The sequence below is a fragment of the Nematolebias whitei genome, chromosome 3 (genome assembly GCF_014905685.2).
Source record: "Nematolebias whitei isolate Nwh7 chromosome 3, NemWhi1, whole genome shotgun sequence".
NCBI classification, from domain to species: Eukaryota; Metazoa; Chordata; class Actinopteri; order Cyprinodontiformes; family Rivulidae; genus Nematolebias; species Nematolebias whitei.
The window spans coordinates 59,284,976-59,307,993 of NC_056500.1; the positions used below are offsets into that span (position 1 = coordinate 59,284,976).

At 46.8% G+C, this 23,018-nt stretch overlaps 1 protein-coding gene across 1 annotated transcript in view; it reads right to left on the reverse strand.

Moving 5' to 3' along the window:
- Positions 1-23,018, reverse strand: part of cc2d2a (coiled-coil and C2 domain containing 2A) — a 238,481-nt gene that overhangs the window by 42,339 nt on the left and 173,124 nt on the right. Inside the window, exons 28-33 of the mRNA XM_037698350.1 lie at positions 9,191-9,287; positions 9,003-9,101; positions 8,745-8,915; positions 8,265-8,468; positions 8,101-8,190; positions 7,894-8,007 (exon numbers count right to left, since the gene is read on the reverse strand). Of these exons, the coding sequence (XP_037554278.1) occupies positions 7,894-8,007; positions 8,101-8,190; positions 8,265-8,468; positions 8,745-8,915; positions 9,003-9,101; positions 9,191-9,287 (775 nt within the window). The remainder of the gene's footprint in view (positions 1-7,893; positions 8,008-8,100; positions 8,191-8,264; positions 8,469-8,744; positions 8,916-9,002; positions 9,102-9,190; positions 9,288-23,018) is intronic.

A 23,018-nucleotide genomic window follows, 5' to 3' on the forward strand; every position in this document is an offset into this window, starting at 1 on the left:
ATTCATACACCGATGGGACACACATCAAAGGCTATGAGGGGTTCAGTATCTTGCCCAGGGACACTTCGACATTTGACTGCTGGTGGATTCGAACCCCCAACTCTCACATTGGAGGACGACTGCTCTAACCACTCAACCACAGCCGCCCCCATGGTTACCCGCTACGGTTCCGATGGCTGCCTCACATCTCACACGGGTCAAGATGACTGTAATTGCTGACCTGGTGAAAGCTCGAGCACTAGACCAGGAGCTTTTCACCCTCCTGGTGAAGGGTGCAATTGAGACAGGGGACCCTCTGCAACAATCCAGAGGCTATTACTCGACTTACTTCCTTGTGCAAAAGAAGATGAATGGGTTTCATCCCATTTTAGATCTGAGGGGACTCAAATAGTACGTAAGGGTGCTGCCCTTCTACATGCTCATGACGGCAGAGGTCCTTTGAGCTGTAACGAGGGGGAATGGTTCACATCTATAGACCTGAAAGATTATTATTTTCATGTGCCTATTGCGGCAGAACATTGTCGCCTTCTCAGGTTTGGCTATTGGGGTCACCACTGACAGCTCCGGGTACTCCCATTCGGGCTCTTTCTCTTCCCGAGGGTGTTTACTCTGTGCATGAAGGCAGCCCTCTCTCCTCTGCAGGCCTACGGAGTGAAGGTTCTGCTGTACCTAGGCAATTGGCTTCTCTGCGCTCCGTCTCGGGTATGTGCCTTTCGCAACACGAGTCGCCTGCTCGCTCATGTGTCCCAGTTGGGCCTCACTGTCAACCTGGAGAAGAGCTGCCTGATCCCTTCTCAGATGATCACCTTTCTTGGGGTAGTTTTGGATTCACCGTCCATGAGAGCTTGCCCATCCGCTCAAAGGGTAGGCAACAACTCCAGCTGGTAGGTCGGTTCAGGCTGGGCAGGCTGATCCCCTATGTGGCCTTCCTGTAGCTACTAGGCAAACTGACATCAGTCCTTCTGTTGGTGCCCTTAGGCCTGCTGTCACTTCGCCTCTTGCAGAGGTGGCTCAACAGCTTTCGCGTGGATGCCAGGCTACACAGACATTGCAAGCTTGCAGTGACGTGGTCATGTCTTTGCGCCCTGACTCCATGGAGGGACAAAGATTATTTGTCCAGGGGTGTCCCCATGGAAGTAGTGGTAAGTCGCAGGGAAGTGGTCATGACAGATGCCAGCTCCATGGAATGGGGTGCTGTGTGACAACACAGAGCGTTTCAGGGCTGCTGGAGTCAAAAGGTCCGCTTCAAGCATATAAATATGCTGGAGCTGCATGTAGTGCATTTGGCATTTGGGTACTTCCTGCCCCACCTGGAAGGGAGGCATGTTCTTGTTCGGTCAGACAAAACCTCTGTTGTCTACCACATCAACCAGCAGGGGGGCACCAGGTCAGCACAACTTATGAGGGCATCCAGAAAGCTCCTGGAATGGGCCTCTCCTCGCCTGTCCACCCTGCGGGCAGCATACTTACCAGGGTGACACAACCAGGTTACAGATTTTCTCTCCCACCAGTGGTCTGTTCCGGGAGAGTGGTCCCTCCACAGCGACATAGTGCTGATGATCTGGGACCACTTTGGTCAGGCAGAGGTAGACCTGTTTGCGGCAGAGGAGTCAACTCAGTGTCCCCTATGGTTCTCCCTTACGGGGGCGTCGTGCACTGGGTCAGGACGCATTGGCCCATCCTTGGCCAAGGGTCCTCCTATATGCCTTTCCGCTCCTTTCTCTAATTTGGCTGACACTTCAGAGAGTCCTCGATAGGGGCCACAGGATGCTGCTGGTAGCTCCGTATTGGCCAGCACGACCATGGTTCCCACTGTCAGGGCGTCCCATGGTGTCTTCCAACCAGGAGGGACTTTCTGTTTCAGTTGGGGGGACTGATATGGCACCCCAATCCTCAACATCTTCGGCTGTGGGTGTGACCATTGCGAGGCTAGAGCAGCAGCTGACTGTAGTTTCGAGCCCCGTCAGACGTACCATCCTGGGTGCCAGGGCACCCTCTACTAGGGATGCACCAATCCATATTTTTTTTACTTCCAATCCAATACCTACACCTAGATAACGGCAGATACCGATACTATTCTGATATCATAATCATAATTGATTTTATGAAGCTGTCTCAAGTACAAGGCAGCACAGTGGTGCAACTGGTAGAGCTGTTGCCTCTCAGCGAGCAGGTCCCCAGTTCAAATCCCAGTCCGGAGGCCTTTCTGGGTGGAATTTTCATGTTCTCTCTGTGCATGCGTGGGTTTTCTCCGGGTTCTCCGGTTTCCTCCCACAGACCAAAAACATGTATGTTAGGCTGACTGGTAACTCTAAATTGTCCCTAGGTGTGAGTGAGAGAGTGAATGGTTGTTTGTCTTGTTTGTCTCTATGTGGCCCTGTGATGGACTTGCAACCTGTCCAGGGTGTACCCCGCCCCTCGCACAGTGATTGCTGGACATGGGAACCGGCGACCCCCGTGACCCAAAATGGAAGAAGCGGGTAAAAGATGGATGGATGTCTCAAGTACAATTTGTACAAATATATGCATGTATGTCCAAAAAGGCAACTTGAGGTAAGTTTTATTAATGTTGGATAAGTTTCAAACTTAGAATTAAATCCTGCTAACACAAAGCATATTGTTTGTATTATTTATACCTTTAAAGAGGGTATTAAAGTAATTAAATCAGAATCAGAATCAGAATAAACTTTATTGGCATTGCACCGAGATACAACGCGAATATGTACGTACAGTCGTCCGAAGATGGGCGGAGTGCACGAAGCTGCGGCTAAAATAATCAGTGCGGCCTTCTTATTCTTATTCAGAATAATATTTTGCTTAGATAAGAAAAGGAAAGAAAACATGAGGAGAGACGGTATAAAAAAAAGATCTCTCACACCGTGTCCTAGACAGGGCACAATTTGAAGCATCAAAAAAGCCTACCACAGCAAAGCAACATAAACAGATGTTATGCATTTACATATAGGCGGTGAAAACATTGAATTTTTAAGGGAAAGTCATAGCATAGTCCAGAGCCCCCCCCTCAGCCATTGTCCAGATAAGAGGTGACATTTATCTTCAGCTCAGTTGAGGTTCTGTTACACGTCCACGGCCTTGGGGAAGGGAGGGGTGAGGAAACAGTCAAAGCATCTTTGTTGTTTTCAAAACATTCCAGGAGTTGAGATAAGTCCGGCATCAAGGCCACAGTTTGGGTCAGGCAGAACTCGTAATTGTTGTTTCTGCCTTTAAAGTCTCACTGGTAGATATTCTCTGATGGAAACTCCAAAACAGCCGAATTGATCCTTTACTCCAAAGGTTGAGCTCACAGCTTCTCCAGATTATTCCCACCATTCATGAGTGCTGCCAGGGAGAACACAGTCCTGATACAGCTGCTCCAATTCCCTGTCACAGCTCCACATTCAGTCCGAGCACTGTAAAGCTTCAACATCTCCACACGAATTTGTAGACAACCAGATTCCACCAACCCAAACAGTAGATTCTAGTCGTCATCATGAATCCAATTTTAAGGAGTGTCCTCCTTACCCTGACTCCTGTCGGGAGAAGTTGATCGATTTTGTTGAGAGACCAGCTGATCCTTCCAATTAAGAGGTATGCAGGAAAAAAAAGAGGCTTTTTAAGGGTTCACAGGACAAAAGAGCGCAGCAGGGAAGCGGGTGGGGGGGCAGAGAGGGAAAACACGTCTGGTTTCACCGTAGAATAGCAAGAAAAAAATGGCTTCAAACATATGCTAAGTTTAAGGCATAAACCAACACAGACATTTTCCTGTTGTTAGTATTTTACATTGCTTTATAATGTAGCTGTTTTTATTTTATTTTTATAATTTTATTTTATTTTTCGGTTCATATTCTTTTTTATGATTGTCTGTTCAATTCAGTTTATTTATATAGCGCCAAGTCACAACAGAAGTCATTTCAGGGCATTGTACAGAAACATTAAAATAAGTTAATAGAAACATTCATATGTAAAAATAATAATTTAAGACTATTTATCAGAGCAGACTGCTTTGAATTTAACTCCATCACAGAACTCTCATCTTGAGCTATAAATATCTCCTGGGAGGGTAAACGTAAACTATATCTTGGCTGCAAATATTCAATCAAGCTACGAAGCAGACAGTCTGATTTCAGTCAGCCGCGCTCAGTCTGCTCCTCCTCTGAGATGGGCAGACTGAGAGCGGCTGACCGAAATCAGACTGTCTGCTTTGGACTGAATGAGAGAAACAGACCGCTGAAGCCAAGGAGCTCGAACGTCCAACATAAAGCTAACTTTACCATGGTGCGTGGCTAAATAATCCTTGTGCTCTTTAATGTGGTGCTTTTTCAAATGTTTATTAAGTTCGTTGTATTGTAGGTCGCGACCGAGTGTCCCCCTCTCGGTACAGCGGCTCTGCAGACATTGCACGTTGCTGTCTTGCGGTGTTTAGTGTAAAATACTTCCACACAGTGGACATGTTACGATGAAAAGTTGGTTAGCCGTTAGCAACAGTGCTGCTCAGTGCTCAGCCCTCATGTTGTAGCTGGCTGCAAACATATCTGTGGCTGCAAACTATGAAATGGATTTCCTGAATGTGAGGTGGGTCTTATTACTCTGGGTTTCATGAGACACACCTCCGTTCAGGAAATCCATTCCATAGTTTGAAGCCAACTTGCAGAACAGCTGGCAGGGAATCTCATATAGAGACATTTCATCAGACACAGACATTTCATCAGACACAGACATGCATCATGGATCGGAAATCTCTGCAGATTGGATTGGAAAAATCCGCTACGTAAATTATGCTGGTATCGGAGGCCGATACGATACCAGATCGGCCCCTTCCCTACCCTCTACGCATCAGCAGTACGAAAACAGGTGGCGTCTGTTTTCCCAATGGTGTTCTGATTGCAATGAGAATCCAGTCTCCTGTACAGTACCCACCATTCTGAAGTTTCTCCAGTCTCTCCTTGGTTAGGGCCGCTCTCCTTCGACGCTTAAAGTTTATGTAGCAGCAATATCATCTAATCATGCTGGCATTGATGGCTGTATGGTGGGGAGCCATAATCTAGCCTCTCTTTTTCTGCATGGTGTCCGTAGGTTGTACCCGCCAACGGCGCCACAAGCACCAGGTTGGGATCTGCCCTTGCTTCTCGAAGCTCTGTGCCACCCTCTGTTCGAGCTTCTGATGCATACGGATCTCAAGTGGCTTTCATCTAAGACTAGGGGTGCAGAAAAAAAAAGATTTTTCAAAGAATCTAGATTCTTAGTCCTGGCGATTCTGAATAATTTCTAAAGGTCCATAAATCAATTTTAAAATGCATTTAAGTTTTATATTTTTTCCGCTCCTACTCCCTGTTCGGCCGCCGTAGAATTGAGCCGTGTAGGCCACTGTACAGCAAATTAGTTAGCCAGCTCCTTTTATCTGAATGGAGGCTGCTAACATGGAGGAGGGAGACAGCGCGATTCAACCCGCCTCTTCGTCTTTAAAAATCATTTCAGATCCTACAATGTTCCGGGGGAAGACAGAGCTTCACAAGAGCAGGTTGTTTACAAGAAGCATAAAATAAAATTGCGGTACAGTATTTTGGAAATACGACAAAATTCACGGAAGATGAAAGCTAAAGCAGCCGACCAGCGAACTCTGCAACAAACTTCCAGCTGATTCCCCAAAGGCTGCGATAATTTCCCTCTCCTTCTCCTGCTATATCACAAAGGATTTATGAGCAGACAGCTCAGTGGAAGGTGAGGGGTTTAGGTTTATTTTTAATACGATGGATTCAATGTACGTTATTCCTTCATGTAGATTTTTTTTTTTTGCGATAAAGCAGCACCACAACTTCACCATGAAACAACGAATGGGAGCTCTGATGCATCTGCAGCTTAAAGGTAAGTGTTTTTTCTCATATTATACTAAAACTTATAGACAAATTATAAAACAAACTTAATGTAATTTGTCTTTTTAGCAGGTTGAAGAGGATAGATGAGACATCACCTGGAGCCAGTTCTAAATTATACTGTTTAGATGGTTTATAAATTATAGCTCAGAAGAGATTTTGTGCAGGTTTGCACAGGTTTTGAAATTTTGTTAAAGATTTACTAAATATGAATCAATATGGTTAAGACTGTGAAGTCTGTATATTTCATATTAGGTTAAGTTTTGAAAATATAACAAATATTAGAGCAATATGATTAAAAATAACTGAAGTCTGTATTTTATGTTGAGTTAAAGGTTAATATACTATGTATGGTAGGCTGAAGTCTGTTTACTTTTATATTTATATATTTTGAATTATTTGTCTGTGATGGACTGGAGACCTGTCCAGGTGTCCCCCGCCTCTCACACAGTGATGGCTGATATGGGCACCAGTGACACTCGTGACTCGAAAAAGAAGAAGTGGGTAAAGATGATGGATGGATGAATTATTTGTTCCTAGATTTTTATTTATTTTTTTTTAATTCAGACAACTAAGCTAACCTAATACTGATAATTTAAGTTACAGAATTTTATGCATTTCTATTATTTTTTCCTACTTTTGGTATAAATATAAAATGAATCAAAAAGATTTGATACAGTAAGGAACCTAAAATGATTGTTTTAAATAAATGTTCTATTTGTTTACAATGTTGTTTAATCTTTTCAGCTTGTCAGTTACATATACATTATAAATGAAACAAAATGTATAACCATTTCAATAGAAAAATCGTTTCTGAATCGAAAATCGTTTGCGAATCGAAAAATCGATTTTGAATCGTATTGTGACACACACACACACACAAAAAAAGGAATCGAATCGGATTGCCAGACACTGAGAGATTCGCACCCCTATATAAGACGGCTTTTTGTTGGCTATTGCCGCGGCAAAGAGGGTCGGCGAGCTACATGCTCTCTGTCAGCCCCTCATGTCTCAGGTGGGGCCCTGAGGGCTCTGGTGTTTCCTTGTGGCCAAACCCTGCATTTGTACCAAAGGTGTTATCTCCCTCTCACTGTAACCAACCATGGAAGCTGGCATGTTTTCAGCCTACGCCAGGGTGGCTGGCGATGGGTCTGGGTTATTGTGCCCAGTGAGAGCACTGGAGGCATACATTGCCGCTACTGCCATTATACGACGTTCAGACCAGCTGTTTGTGTGTTACGGAGGCCCTAGGTTAGGCTGTCCTCTTTCCAAACAGCACCTCTCCCACTTGATCTTGAACATCATCTGCCATGCCTATGCCGCAGGGCACGGCCCCCTGCTGGTCGGCGTGAAGACGCACCCTACCAGGAGCATCTCCGCTTCCTGGGCAGACCTGAGAGGGGTTCCGCTGGAAGCAATATGGGCTTCCCCAAGCATGTTCACCAGATTTTACAGCATTCGCGTGGCCACCCCTCATCCCTTGGCCAGGTTCTTCTGCAAGGGTCCTCTGGGCCTCCTCAGTGAGGTATGTGCTCAGAATTCCTTGTGACATCACTGGTATTGGTCATTCAGTGCTTTCAGCACTGCCCTTTGGCAGTCAGTTACGTTTGTAACTACGGTTCTACGAATCCCAGATGACCACCAGAGCTTCTCTGTCACTCAGATTCCACGAGAAGATTCTGTAGGAGCAGAGCAGCAGATGACTTCAGGCTATATAACCTCTGATTGGTCATCTGTGTCACAGCTGTGACTCCGTTGGACTTACTACTCGAACGGCACGTGTGTGAAGGGAACATTCAGTGCTTTCAGCACCTCAAGTCATCCGGGATTCATAGAACCGTAGTTACATACATAACGTTCGTTATGTGTTCTATTGTCATTATGCCGTGGGGGAAGATTAATTAAAATAAATTAACAAAAACCAAAAAGTAACATTACATTCTACCCATGATGAGTGGATGTAAATGGCTGACTGCAACAGTATCTAAAATAATTTTTGGCTTAATAAGTAAATGTCACCTACCTCTGGTATGGCTGTACCAATAATAAGCCAGGCTTTCTTGCCCAAATATAGAAAGTAGTTGCACAACAGCACAGCATGTTCTTCCTCATCTCCTGCTAGCAGAGTAAGGAATTGCTGAAAAGAAAAATTGAAAACACACATATTATGATAAGACGGATGTTTTCCTTCCTTGAACTATTCCAAGCATTTCAAAGATGCCTCACTCACGTCGCAGGTGCTCCACAAATCACAGGTCCCAGAGAATGAAACCTGGTCTGGCAGAGATGGGATGAGGGAGACGAATCGAGCAACCAGTGTCTGCAAGAACACAGTGAAAGTGAATAATTCAAATGAATCAGAAGCAAATTTACATTTGGCAAAATCATACAGACCGTGGCTTCCTGGTGGTTATTAGGAAATGCATCAAGGAACTCCTGTGGGGGCTTGAGTGGACGGATAAAGCGAGTGATGAAAACCGTCTTCCCATTGAGGTCTATGACTGTGGTGATGCAGGGCCGATCTGGGTAGCCTTGAGCTGCATCCCTCTCAAATGCCTCTGAGGCCTGCAGTAATTGCTCATCCTCTTGACTCTCAAACTGTAATAAAATGTTACAGCAGATAAGTTAGGCAAAAAATAATGACAGTTCATGGTACAATGGGGGCAGACATGTACGGGTAAAACAATATAGGATAAGAGCTAAAGTAGACAATTACCTTCACGTCCCTTATCTAGAGCATGCAGCAAAGCCAAAGCCAATAAATGACACAAAATGATAAAAAAATATATATTGTGTTTATATAAAAAATAAATGCAGCAACCAAAACCAAGTACAATAAAACCTTAAAGTAAGCTCTTGATGCTTAACCATTACCTTCTCTCTAATCGACTCTCCAGGCACAAGCTGAGGTTCAACAGTGATGAAGAGTCTGATAAATGTTCCCTCACTGGGTTTCCGGAAATTATCATAAACACTGTAACTGCCTAGCTCCTTGCTGTACCCCAACAGCACGGCTGGAGTATTCACTTTGAAAGCTCCATCAATCTGTTACACACAGAAAGGACACGTCAGCCACAGGTTCAGGCAACTGCAAGAACAAAAGTCAGTTAATATGATGAGTTAAAGTCTCACCTTGGACTGAGAGAAAATTGTGCTAAAAGGAATCTTGACTGAGCCTAACCAGTGCTTCTCTATTTGCATGTGAATAGATGACCCTCGCTCTTTGGTGTTCTGTGAAGCAAAGTTGTTAAAATAATTAAACTGAAGAGGCAGCTGTGATTATGAAAAATGTGAGAGGGAACGGGAAAAGGCAGACTCACTGTTCCAATTTCATAAACCACTTCATCAAATATGTTGATGAACACTTCATCTTTGACAGACTGCAGGCTGGTGGTGCTGTAGTCACCATTTGGTGCACTGCAGAGAAGAACTTAAACAACTCAGCTTACTCCTGGTTAAATAAAGGTTAATGAAATTTATTTCGGCTTTTCCCTCTTCAGGGCTCACCACAGCGAGTCCTCCTCCATCTCACTCTGTCCTCACTCCAACTACCTCCATGTCCTCTCTAATTGCATCCATATAGCTCCTCTTTGTATTTTTCCTGGCAGCTGCATTTCTATCATCCTTCTACCAATATATCCACTGTCCCTCTGGACATGCCCAAACCACAGTCCCTCCTCTGGACATGTCCAAACTACTGTCCCTTCTCTGGACATGCCCAAACCACTGTCCCTCCTCTGGACATGTCCAAACTACTGTCCCTCCTCTGGACATGACCAAACCATCTCAGTCTGGCCTCTCTAGCTTTATCTCCCAGTTGTTCAACCTGTGCTGTACCTCTGATGATCTCATTCCTAATCTTATCCATACTTGTCACTCCTAAGGAGAACCTCAACATCATTTCTGCCACTTCCAGTTCTATGTCGTATAAGCTTCGCCCTTTAAGGCCTTCGCTTTAGTGGGTTTATCCCGTTATGCAGAGCATAAGCACTGAAAAAATTAGTCCACGCCCACCTGCTGTGTGGGCCCCACCCGGTCCGTATAAATTACGTTAAGAGCGGGAAAATCGGCTCCCATTTTTTCTTCAGCGAGCTAATATAGCACTGTCAGAAGAACAAAGAAGATAAATTGTGTAAATGACCAACCTTGTGAAGGATGCTTGGCCCGGCAGTCGACCTCCGGTCGTCCGGTGAGTTCTCCTCCCCGAGGAGAAGATGACAGCAGTCTTATTCCAAGGTAAGCGTCGGGGAACATTTCCCAGTGACAGGTCACTACACGCTGGACAACGCCATCTTGTGTTTTTCCTCTTATCGCCGACCCTCGGGGCGAACCGGATGGTTCCTCCGGGGCAAGGCGTGCTCAGCTGCAGCCCCCGCTGCTCATTCCCTCCTGGGGAGCGTAGTGTAGGTGGAGGGGGGCTGAGTGGATGCTCACCCCATCCCACCTCATTTCGCATCGGCGATCACACCGCTCCCGGCCGACAGCGCCCTCAGGGGTTGCCCGGCGGAACCCAGGAGGAGGCTGACATGAAGGGACCCCTTTTTTCTACGTCCCTCGCCTTTTCCCGCCAGTTCGGATGATCGGCGGAAAGGTTGTTTTTCACTGGGCTCCACTGTGGCTCACCGTCTTGATCCATACGGCCTCACGTTCCAACAGGATGTTCGACGGGCGAGGCCGCAGACGGTTCTTTCCTGGTAGATTAGAGGAGTCGGTCCCCAGTCCGCTCCCATCACCAGAGTTGAGGGATTCACCGAGCGGGGCTATTCCTCGGTAACCCCCCCTGGAGCCAAGCCTCGCGGAAGCTTCCGGAGCGAAGCTGCCCAGGTCGGAGCAGCGTCCCGTCCCTCCGGAGGAACCAGACGGCGACCACGCTCTCCAATCGAGCCCACCGACGTGTTTTCAGGCAGCCGCAGTTAGCAACAACGTGCGCTGCTAGCATATAGCATGTCCAAGGGACTGAAGGCCGCAGACCTGCCTTGGAGACGAAGAACTCCCTCTGTAAGGCAGCTGACGCCAGCTCAACATGTGTGCCTCTCCCACGGTTTGCCTGTCGAGGACTGTAGCGCGGATGACGATGATCCATCGACCCACCTGGCTTCGTTACTCCCCTCGCTGCCGGAGAATCTGCACTCGCCCAGCTCCACCACCAGCCCCGCCCGCCAGAGACCACCCCTCCTCAGTCCGGCAGCCTGCACTTCAGCGTTTCCCCAGAGATTGCCTGCAGACGGCGCTCGGGGCAAACAAACCGCAGAGCTCTCGAGGGAGAAGATTTAAGAAATGACGGTCTGCGGAGGATGTGTGTATAAATGACACAGGAATTGAAATAAATGATTTTTCAAAAATCAAAATGCCTGTTTTTAGCCAGTCTGTAAGTTCGGATGAGCTCACAGCCACTACACACACATCCTCCACACAGAGAGAGCCGGTGTCCTTAAATAAAGGTTTTTTAAATCCACCGTCGCTCCATCACATGCCCAGACGCTCACGTGACACCACGGTAAGCGAAATAATTTGTTGTCAATCAGAACCGCACGATCACCACCCAAGCGGTGTTAAACGCGCACCCGAGCGAGGCAAACAGCCTCCATCCAAACGGCGCTGTGTTGATGATGCACGCACAGCTGCCCGGCGCTCACCGGCTCACATCGGGATAAATGTGGGACCGCAGGCCGGGTCCGGTGGAGGTCCCCGCTCTCAGCGAAAACAACACACGCCTCTCCTGAGCGAACGCGAGCGGCCGTCATCCATCGCGTCTCAGCGATCAGCAGCTCACGGCGGCATAAGCGTGAGACAGCTGAATGAATCCAATGACGGGCCCCGCCCTCAGCGAGAGAGGCGCGCGTCCCTCCAGAGAAAACGTGCGCTCCCGCGAGGCTCACAACCTTCACTTCGACAGCACGGCGTTGATGACGTCACGCCCTCCACCTCCCAACGTTCGCACAGCGACGTTAAACGTGCAGCCTCACGACGTCATCAGCTGACACACGCCTCGCCTCAGCACACACCGCCCCGCCCGGACATGAAGGTTGGTCCGCGATCCAGACACAGCGCACGGGCGCGCGCAGATCAGCCCTTTCGAGGAGGCCTCGCCTTGGGTCACGCGGAAAACATTTCCGCGACGCATGACGGCGGTCGAGGCGGAGGTTTGGATGACATCCGTTCAAAACACGGCACATCATTTAAACGCACGTCCACTCCACGAACGTTACGCAGAGTGGCAAAAAAACCTGTTCGCCGGACAGATGGATGGACAGAGTGTTATGCAAGGGTTACACGCTGCAGTTTGCAACCCGACCCCCTCCGTTCGGAGGAGTTATAGAGACAGTCCTGTCATCACCAGACCAAGTCTCAGCCTTAAATGCAGAAGTCCAAGAGCTTCTGATAAAAGGTGTAATCTCAAGAGTTCCCAACGAAGAGGAAAACACAGGGTTTTACTCAGGCTACTTCCTGGTCCCCAAAAGGACCGGAGGGATGAGACCGATTCTGGATCTGTCAGCTTTCAACAAAGCAATCATGAACAGACCTTTTCACATGTTGACGAACAGACAGCTGTTGGACAACATCCAGAAAAACGACTGGTTTGTTTCCATCGATCTAAAAGATGCTTATTTTCACATACCGATCATCCCAAAACACAGAAAACTTCTGCGTTTCGCCTTTCAAGGGATGAAGTACCAGTACAACAGGCTGCCTTTCGGGTATTCCCTCGCGCCTCGTACGTTCTCAAAGTGTGTGGAGACAGCCCTGCATCCACTGCACAGAGCAGGGATGAGAGTTTTGTTTTACCTGGACGACTTGCTGCTCCTGTCTCACTCCAGACAGGAAGCGCTGATACAGGCTCAGGTGTTGGCATCACACCTGTTAAATCTGGGCTTCGCCATAAATTGGAAGAAAAGCTCGATTTTCCCGGCCCAGACAATTGTTTATCTGGGAGTGGAATTAAATTCAATTACCATGACGGCTCGCTTATCACAAACAAGAATCGACACTCTAAAAAACCAACTACGCCACGTAAGACCTGGCAAAGTGGTAACAGCTGTTTCCGTCATGAAGCTGTTGGGAATGATGTCATCAGCTCACACAGTGGTTCCGCTGGGTTTGTTACACATGAGACGCCTCCAGAGGTGGTTTGCGCGTCTACGTGTGGATCCAGTAAAACAAAAGAGACGGATGATCACTGTCCCTCCCTCCGTGAGAGCAGACCTCCGACACTGGGGAAACACCCTGGTTCTGTCAGAGGGAGTCCCCGTCAGCAAACCCTCGTCACACGTGTCAGTCTTCACGGACGCGTCGCTGTCAGGCTGGGGGGGGACATGCTTGTCTCAAGCAGTAGGGGCGCTGTGGCCCCACCACACATCAGCCCACATCAATGTTTTGGAGTGTCGCACAGTGCTGAACGTGATTCAGCATTTTGCTCCCGTGCTACAGAATCAACACGTGTTGATTCACACAGACAACATGGTGACTGCTGCGTACATAAACCGCCAGGGGGGTGTGCGTTCAGCCCAGATGTTACACATTGCGCGGAAGCTACTGTGTTGGGCTCACCAAAATCTGCTTTCCATCAGAGCGGTTTACATACCCGGCGTTCTGAACAGAGGAGCAGATGTGATGTCCAGGGGCGGCCCACGTCACGCGGACTGGACCCTCCATCCAGACCTGATGTTTCAGACGTGGCAGAAGTTTGGCAAAGCAGCTGTGGACCTGTTTGCGACGCGAGAGAACGCTCAGTGCCAATTATGGTTTTCCCTGAGCCCACGAGACGATCCACCGCTGGGGGTGGATGCATTTGCCCACAGCCCGTGGCCCAAAACGCTTCTGTACGCGTTCCCCCCTCCCCCTCTGATTTTACGGTTCCTGAACCGAGTTCAGGAGGAGGGACTGACAGCTCTCCTGGTAGCTCCCGAGCGCGTGAACGCACCATGGTTCCCAGTCCTGCAACGTCTGTTGTCGGGTCGTCCGTGGAAACTGCCATGGAGGGAAGATGCTCTCCTTCAAGCAGGAGGAGCGATCAGGAGTTACCCGGAAATAGGCCAGCACCTGTGGGTCTGGCCGCTGAGCGGTCCCGCTTAGAGAAGATGGGTCTCCCTCAGGAGGTAGTGCGCACAATTCAAGATTCACGCGCTGCATCTACCACAGCCCTGTACACATCAAAGTGGACGGCCTTTCAGCGCTGGTGTACAGAGAAAGGTCTGGAGGCCACCTCATGTCCATTAGGTGGCGTGCTGTCCTTTCTTCAACAGCTGATGGATAGGGAGTTGGCATTCAGCACGATTAAAACGTACGCTGCAGCCATCTCTTCCTGCCACGAAGGGTTCGGAGACAGAACAGCTTTTAATCACCCGCTGATGAAGCGGTTTCTAAAAGGTGTACAAAGACATAGGCCGGTTTCACGCCCACTCGTTCCACAGTGGGATTTAACACTGGTCCTACGAGCCCTGATCAAAGCTCCATTTGAACCTCTGGATCAGGTTTCACTTAAATTCTTGTCTCTTAAAACAGCCCTGCTGCTGGCTTTAACATCCGCTAAGAGGGTGAGTGATTTATCGGCCCTCTCTGCCGCTCCGTCATGTCTCAGAATCCAGGCTGACGGTAGTTCAGCTGATTTAAGACCAAACCCAGCTTTTATGCCTAAAACACCACGAGCTCTTTTAAATCAAGAGTGATATCGTTGGAGGGGTCTTTTCCCCCCCACAGATCAGAAGGGGAAGCATCTTTTCATCTTCTCTGCCCGGTGCGGGCGTTGACGTGTTACATAACGCGCACAGCTGCAATGCGTTTCAAACTCAACAATTGTTTGTGCATTATAGAGATGCTTCTGCAGGTCGCCGTTATCCATCCAGCGCTTGTCACAATGGCTGTGTGAGGCCTTTTCTGAAGCCTACAGAGCATCAGATTTAGAGCCTCCTGTCAACCTCTAAGCACACTCGACCAGGGGTATCGCATCTTCGACTGCTCTGCATAATGGTATGTCAATGCAGGACATTTGCACTGCGGCTGCATGGTCAACACCCTGCTCACTTATTCGCTTTTACCTACGTGATGTAACGGCTCGTTCCATGACACATTCTGTCCTTAGTGCTCTAACAGAATGAATATTGTTGTTCTCATGGAACTCTGTTTAAGCTCACTTCTGTCTGCATGCATTACAGTGTGAGATGTTGTTATCAGTCACAAGTCGTGTCTGTGATTTTGGTTCTATTGTCACTAATCAGTTCATGACTATTGTTACCAATCAGTTCATTTGATCAATAATCAATTCATGGACATTAATCTGTTTATACTGTTCAGCCATGAACCAGTTGGTTCATGCCCCCCCCCCCCCTCTTTTCAACTTCTTCTTCCCGTTGAAAGTTTTCCGGGGCATTCATGCTTTGTCAGAACGCATAGTTACTCAACATGCGTCTGTGCATGGCACATAATTACGCAATGCGTAGTTATGCACACGGGGAGCTGAGTGACAAGACGTTTTTTGGGCAAGCTTCCGCTTCTTACTGTGTTCGAATGGACCCAGTGAGGCGAGGACCACATCGGCTTCGCCCTTTACCCACTAAAGCGAAGGCCTTAAAGGGCGAAGCTTATACGACATAGAACGTTGGTTACGTACTGTAACCCCAGATTCTATGAGTATAAGCGTAGCCCTTTAAGCGTCGGGCCTCACTGGCTCCTAAATGGCTGAAGAAAAAAGCTATTTTGGGAGCCGATTTTCCCGCTCTTAACGTAATTTATACGGACCGGGTGGGGCCCACACAGCAAGTGGGCGTGGACTAATTTTTTCAGTGCTTATGCTTTGCATAACGGGATAAACCCACTAAAGCGAAGGCCTTAAAGGGCTACGCTTATACTCATAGAATCTGGGGTTACAGTACGTAACCAACGTTCTTTCTCCTGTCTTTTTGTCCATGTCTCTGTCTCCAGACCATACAGGTCCTTCTCAAAAAATTAGCATATTGTGATAAAGGTCATTATTTTCCATAATGTAATGATAAAAATGAAACTTTCATATATTTCAGATTCATTGCACACCAACTGAAATATTTCAGGTCTTTAATTGTTTTAATACTGATGATTATGGCATACAGCTCATGAAAACCCAAAATGCCTGTCCCAAAAAATTAGCATATTTCATCCCACCAATGAAAGACAAGTGTTTTTAATACAAAAAACGCCAACCTTCAAATAATCATGTTCAGTTATGCACTCAATACTTGGTCGGGAATCCTTTTGCATGAATGACTGCTTCAATGCGGCGTGGCATGGAGGCAATCAGCCTGTGGCACTGCTGAGGTGTTATGGAGGCCCAGGATGCTTCGATAGCGGCCTTAAGCTCATCCAGAGTGTTGGGTCTTGCGTCTCTCACCTTTCTCTTCACAATATCCCACAGGTTTTCTATGGGGTTCAGGTCAGGAGAGTTGGCAGGCCAATTGAGCACAGTAATACCATGGTCAGTAAACCATTTACCAATGGTTTTGGCACTGTGAGCAGGTGCCAAGTCGTGCTGAAAAATGAAATCTTCATCTCCATAAAGCTTTTCAGCAGATGGAAGCATGAAGTGCTCCAAAATCTCCTGATAGCTAGCTGCATTGACCCTGCCCTGCCCTTGATAAAACACAGTGGACCATGTTGGATTTGATATCTTTTATATCTTTTTATATCTTTTTATATCTTTTGACAAGCCTCGACATTTCTCTGATGATGTGAAATGATGCATTTTCTACAAGGTGTGTGCGTGTCTGAATTCAAGGGTTTGAACTATATTTACAGGCCTGCATTAATTCTAAAGTGTTTACTATGTTTTATATATATAATCTCACAATTGCTAAGGATAATCATACACTAATTACTTCATGTTATATATAATCTCACAAGTGCTAAGGATAATCTTACAAGTTCACATTTGATATAATTCTGAGGGAAACAGAGACAGGTATGACACTTGTTTGTGCAGCAGGAAACGATCCTTCTTTGTTCTCTGAGTAAAGCAGCTGAGAGTAAGTGCTCCTGCGTTCCAAAACAAAGCTTGTAAATTAACCCTTATCAGTAGAAGAATGAGCGAGGCTGTCCGGGACTTTCGGAGTAACCCTGGAGATGAGATCTGCTCCTGAGTGGCTGAACATGGTGTCACTCAGACCATCAAGAGGTTTTGACACCCAATCACAAGTCTGTCCGAACCCGAAAGGGCGGGACATGAGAAACCTATAAATCTCGCTCATACACAGTTTGGTTGAACAAACACGAGACTGATTGACCAGGCAAGGTTCGCTCTGACTTTGTTCCTCAGACTGCATTCTGATTACATGTAATATCTGCATACTTTAACTTTGTCTCAATTAAATCTTTAATACTAAGGTGAAGTGCTCCTGAAATTCTGTGCTCGGGTCATTTGAACACCCCAAACCCATCAGATGGTGACCCCGACGTGATGACACACGAGGAGCGGTGAGATTTGACCCATGAGCGGAGCGGCCGTTCGCATCCAGAGGGGAGGCGTCTCACATAAATAAGAGGTAAGCGGGTTACCTAAGTTGGCCGAAAGGCCCAAAAACTCCGCTATTCGTCCGTAAACCAAATTGAAGCCTCTGGATGGGCATGGTGTGTTCTGTCTCCTGAAATAAAGGAGGAATAGCAGCTAATGTTAATATAATAACTAGAGGCATTGAGCACGGAGCTTAAAGTGTGCAGAATAATAGAATAATAGAGTACAAATAACAAAGAGAGAGCACTAAGACTAAGGTCAAAGAGAAAAGTGAAGATAAGAGATAAGAGATAAAAAGACTAAGAAGGCCAAAAACAGAAATAAGCGAAGAAGAAAAATCCTAGTAGTATCTCTGCAGTAGCGCGCCTCCTATTGGTCGACGGGCCGGTAGTTAAACGTAGACTGGGTCACGTGAGCTCAGCTGACGTCGGGCTGGGGAATTGAGGGACAACTTAAACGGACGGAATTGGCAAATAAAACTAGGATTAAAACGTGAGTCGGGGACCGTGGAAAATACGTGAATAAATTAATAAAAGGAGAAACCACGCTATAAAAATAAAAAACTCAAAATTAAAAAATCCGCACACGAGGCGATGAAAAAATAACTCGTAATTTAAAAAACTCCGCACACGAGGCGATGAAAAAATAACTCATAATTTAAAATTCTGCACACGAGGCGATGAAAAAAAAATTAATCAAAATGCATAAAAAGGAGTGAAGAAAATATATAGTTTTGTTTGAAAAACAAGGAAACAGAGGGGAGACGCGCAGACTCATCTGTCTGTGTGTGGGTGAGACGAGTGAGGCTCATCTCTGTGTGTGAATAAGCGAGCAAAAGACACCTCGGGTGGAGGTTTTTGATCAAGTGTTTTGATCGGTACAACAACAAGCTGACACTGTTTTTGGGTTGAGGCTTGTGTGTGCTCCGATCAACGCGCGGTCAACAGCTCGTGGAGTGAAAGGATTACAAAATAAAGTTTGAGGGCCGTATAAGAGTGGTATATGCTGAATGAGAGATGGAGCCCCTCGAGCAGAGTAATGTGATATATAAAACCGTGAAAAAAACAATCAAATTGGGTAGTAGCGGTAATCAACCGAGCTTATGCAAGAGTCAAAAAAGCTTATGAAGAACTGGCACTCATTTGCCAGAGTGTGCAGGGGTTGAATCAGGAGGAGCACACAGGGAAACAACCTCCACCCTATGTGACTTCTCAGACAAGTCCAACAGTGCCCCCTGCTGGAGTGTACCCAGTAATGCACGTGACATCAGGGACCGTACACATAGGGAATGAGAGCTTGAAAGAAGTGGAAGAGGAGGCAGGCGATGAAGGAGGGATGAGCCGAAGGATGGAAGCAGAACGAACGAGAGACATCAGCCAGCAGCTGGCTGAACAGGACCAATGACCGAGACATTCTGGACAGAACCAACAACCTCTGAGAGGAGCCTCAGACTCAGGAGCGACTGGAATAGAGACAACACGAGCAGCAGAGGTAGGAACGAGCACTCAAGGTGTTGGGAGGAAAAAATCAGCGAAGACTCGAGTAGCGACTACATCAGAACAAATGCAGAAAACTGAATTTTGAAGGAGAACTGACTGGGACAAGAACATGGAGCCTCGTGAGTTTATAGAACAAAGTAAGGATGCTTGGTAACCGTATTTTAGGAAGGCTGTACTTGATGGTTAGCCTAGTGATGTTGTAGATGACCTCGAAAAAACGCTGACTTGCTTGCAGCTGATGCTGAGAGGTGGGAGAGACATGTGGTACATCGTCTTAAATATGCTAAAAAACAGAGAGAGAAGGAAGTAAATGAGTTACAAGACATGAAAAATCAGTTGGTTAAGCTTAAATTGAATGACGCCAGACATAAAATAAATGAGGAGAAAAAAGTGAAAGAGAAAAAACAAATGGCGGTTCAGGAGGGTGTCGAAACCTCTACACAAGGGGTAGTTGCTGTGCAACAGTGGTCTGAAACATCTGGTCCGCGGGCCAGAGGGGGACATCCAGCCAGGGGAGCTGGACGAGGGAGAAGGGGTGGCGGTGCGGCGCGGAGGGGTTGGGGACGTGACGTCTCGCGCTGGGGATGGCAGGGGGATGCTTGTTTCCTCTGTGGTCAGCAGGGGCACTGGGCGAGAGATTGCATGTACCCAGGCCCACCTCCCCACCAGCCAATGTGGGAACAACAGCCGTACCAGCAACCTATGAGAGGCCAAACACAATACCAGCAGCAGGCAGAAGTGCCCCCTCAGATGCAAGGAGGGAGGGGCTCGCAAGAGCAATGAGATGACCCAAAGAAAATCCTATATGCTTGGGGAGGGGCAGACCCAATGCTAGATGTCGAAGTGAGAACTGACACATTGCCATTTCTAGTCGACACTGGAGCAACATTTTCAACAATCAACCACACACCACCTGGCTGCCAGATGTCACAGCAGTCAGTGGAGTTGTTGGATTTTCTGGGGTAAAACAGAGACTGTCTGTAACAGTTCCCCTTACCACTAAAGTGGGAACACAAACACTGGCCCATCCTTTTGTGATTGCGAAAAATGCACCAGCGAATCTCCTTGGGAGAGATCTTCTCATAAAGCTTGGAGCGTCCATTCTTTGTGCACCTGATGGACTGATTGTCCGGCTCCTGGATGGAACCACCTTGAACTGTGGCCAGGTCACCATTTCCCACTCTCAATGTGTGATCCAACCTGTCCAAGACGAGTATGCTGACATCTATTGGGGGCTGATTGAACCTGAGATCCCTGGGGGAATGGGTGTTTTCTCTGCGTACCTGGCGTGGGAGCCGTGGTTCCGGACTTTTGAGCCATACACGCCGCTCTCAGACCCCTTACATGTAACCCTCTGTTATGACAGAAAAGGTGACGAGGTTTTTCAGGATCACTTTCCAGAGCAACTACAAGGGAAAATCTGGTAAATTAAAACAGGTAACATTTATGCGGGAAAACAAGGGGTGGCAGCTATTGTAAACAACTCTAGACCAAGAAGCTTGGTATATGATGAGCACAGAAGCAGTGTCTCACATATCACTGGGCTGAAATTTAAAATATCAGGCTAAAGATTTGGGTCCAATGGTAAAAATGGCTTCAGAAGCCAGAGACTGGGTAAAAACAGCTGTACCACATGTCTGGTTCTCACCTAGCTGTAAGTGTTATTCAGTGGATTCTGAAGCAAATGATGTAGCTTTATTACAGCACGATGTCCTCCCCATGGAGCATGGACGTGAACAGACTGACCACCCGCTCGCGTGTCAGCTGATGGATAGAATGCCTGAATCGTTATGGTCTGCAGGACCCACGGACGTGGGACTGACAAACTGTACTCCCGTATCATTTCAGGTCCAAAACACATATCCCATTTGGCTAAAAAAATATCCACACAAACCCGTCGCTGAAGAGGGAATTTCTGAAACTATAGAGGGGTTAAAAAAAAGTGGGGTCTTGGAACCCTCATACTCTGATTGGAACACACCAATTTTGCCTGTACAAAAGCCAGGTACAGGCAAATTTCGTATGGCACATGATTTGAGAGCCATAAATAAACTACTGGTCACGCCCACCGTGCCAGTACCGAATCCCTATGTGGCTTTAAGTAACCTGCCCCCAGAACATGAATGGTTCAGCTGCCTGGACCTCGCGAACGCCTTCTTCTGCCTTCCCCTCGCAGAAAAATGTAGATACATATTTTCATTCATACTGTATATCGTGGAGAAAAGTTGCGATATACGAGACTGCCACAAGGGTTTGCGGTCTCACCGGGGATTTTCAATCAAGTGTTAAAACAAGCTCTAAGCGATATAGAACTGCCACAGGACACGGTGCTTGTCCAGTATGTTGATGATTTGTTAATCGCAAGTCATACTGCACAAGATTCGTTACAAGCCACCGAAGCCGTGTTGCGACTGCTACATGCCTCCGGGTTTAAAGTAAGTAAAAATAAACCATTATATACCGAGACATGGGTTTCCAACTAAAATAAGGTCGGATAATGGAACACATTTAAAAAAAAAAAAAAAACTCAGATCTTCAGAAGGTTGAAAAAGCATTGGGATTGAAGCATGCTTTTGGGACAGTTTACCACCCTCAATCTCAGGGGAAGGTTGAAAGATTAAACAAAAACCTCAAACAAAAAATATCAAAGATCTGTGCACAGACTCATTCCAATTGGCTTGATTCATTGCCCATAGCGCTCATGGCCATTAGAGCATTGATTAATAGGGGTACAGGTTTCACCCCTTATGAATTAACAACAGGAAGGTTTTTCCCTGGGCCTCAGCAAAATCTCGAGTGGCCCTCGAAACAGGTAATGAACGTGTCATACAAGATGTATTACAACACACTCAGAGCTTTGTTGTCCAGCTTTGCTCAACAGATTCCAGATTCCAGTACTCCTCAGGAGGAGGAGCCGGCGAGTCTCATTTCAAACTGGGTCCTGCTGAGAGTGGTGAAACGTAAGTGGACGGAACCAAGGTGGATGGGGCCGTACGAGATCAAAGACCGTATCTCACACGCAGTACGTCTGAAAGGAAAAGGCTCCACGTGGTTTCATCTCAGCCAATGTGCACCTGCTGAAGAACCCCACCGCTCGCTGAAAGAAGTCGAAGCAGACCTGCTGGAATTGCAAGAGTAAAGATCCCCACGGCAACTGGAGGAGGTGATCTGAACTTCGTGGGAGTTCATTCTTTGCCCCTTGTTGAAAAAGGCAGCAGCAAAATTTGGAGAAGGAGTCGCCGCTCTGCCTAAGTCGGTCAGACAGGTGGAACGGGGAAGGAAAGAAGATTCCCAGCCCTGACCGTGAAGAAACGAAGGCGCGACACACTGATATAGGTTTGACACACTGCACACATGTCATTTAGAACGTCTGCTCAGACTGATAAAGTTTCTGAGGACTTTACATGAAGACATCTCCGCGGGCCGAATCCCGCTGAGCACCAAAAGGACCCTTGTGGACGAACAAGGCCTCCCACCGCAAGCTCAAGCACAGAAGACCTGCTAGCTAGGAGTGTTTAATATGAGTGTTTATCTTTTCTTTCAGTCATTCTGAGGAAACAACCAGAGCTTTTAAAAGGGTCGGTGGATTCAATTGAGAACTCTAAATATTCAAAATTTTACTCCATTCAATTGAACATCATAATCATTCTAAAATTCTTTGAGGTATTTTAAAGAGAGGTAAATCTTTTGGTATTTCTCAATTTTTAGGGGTCAATTTGGACTATTTTTGAGTGTTTTATTAGTTGTTTTAGAACTAGTGGTTTAATCGTTCTCTCATTTCGAATTTAATCTTCCAGTAGTTTGGTAATATTTTTATTAACTTCTAAGGTTTACTCATTTGGTATTTTTACAGGTTTTGAAGTGTTTTAACCATGGGTCTGTTCCAGAACCCCTGGAGGATTACAATAATATTGGGTGTGGTGTCAGTGTTACTCACTTCCATAATTTTTCTGTGTGAATATTACTGTGTAATTCCAGGTCACTCCCGCTGCCAGCATCAACAACTAAGGGTCAAATGCAGCGACCCTAAACTCATGGCCTGGTCTCAAGTGAATGAGGTGGATCGTCTGACGTTGAATCTGTCTCATAGTTTTCAAATGAACAGCTGGTACCGTTATGCTCAGTTCCTGGCCAGAGGCTGTCACAACGCTGAATGTTATGTGTGTACCAAAA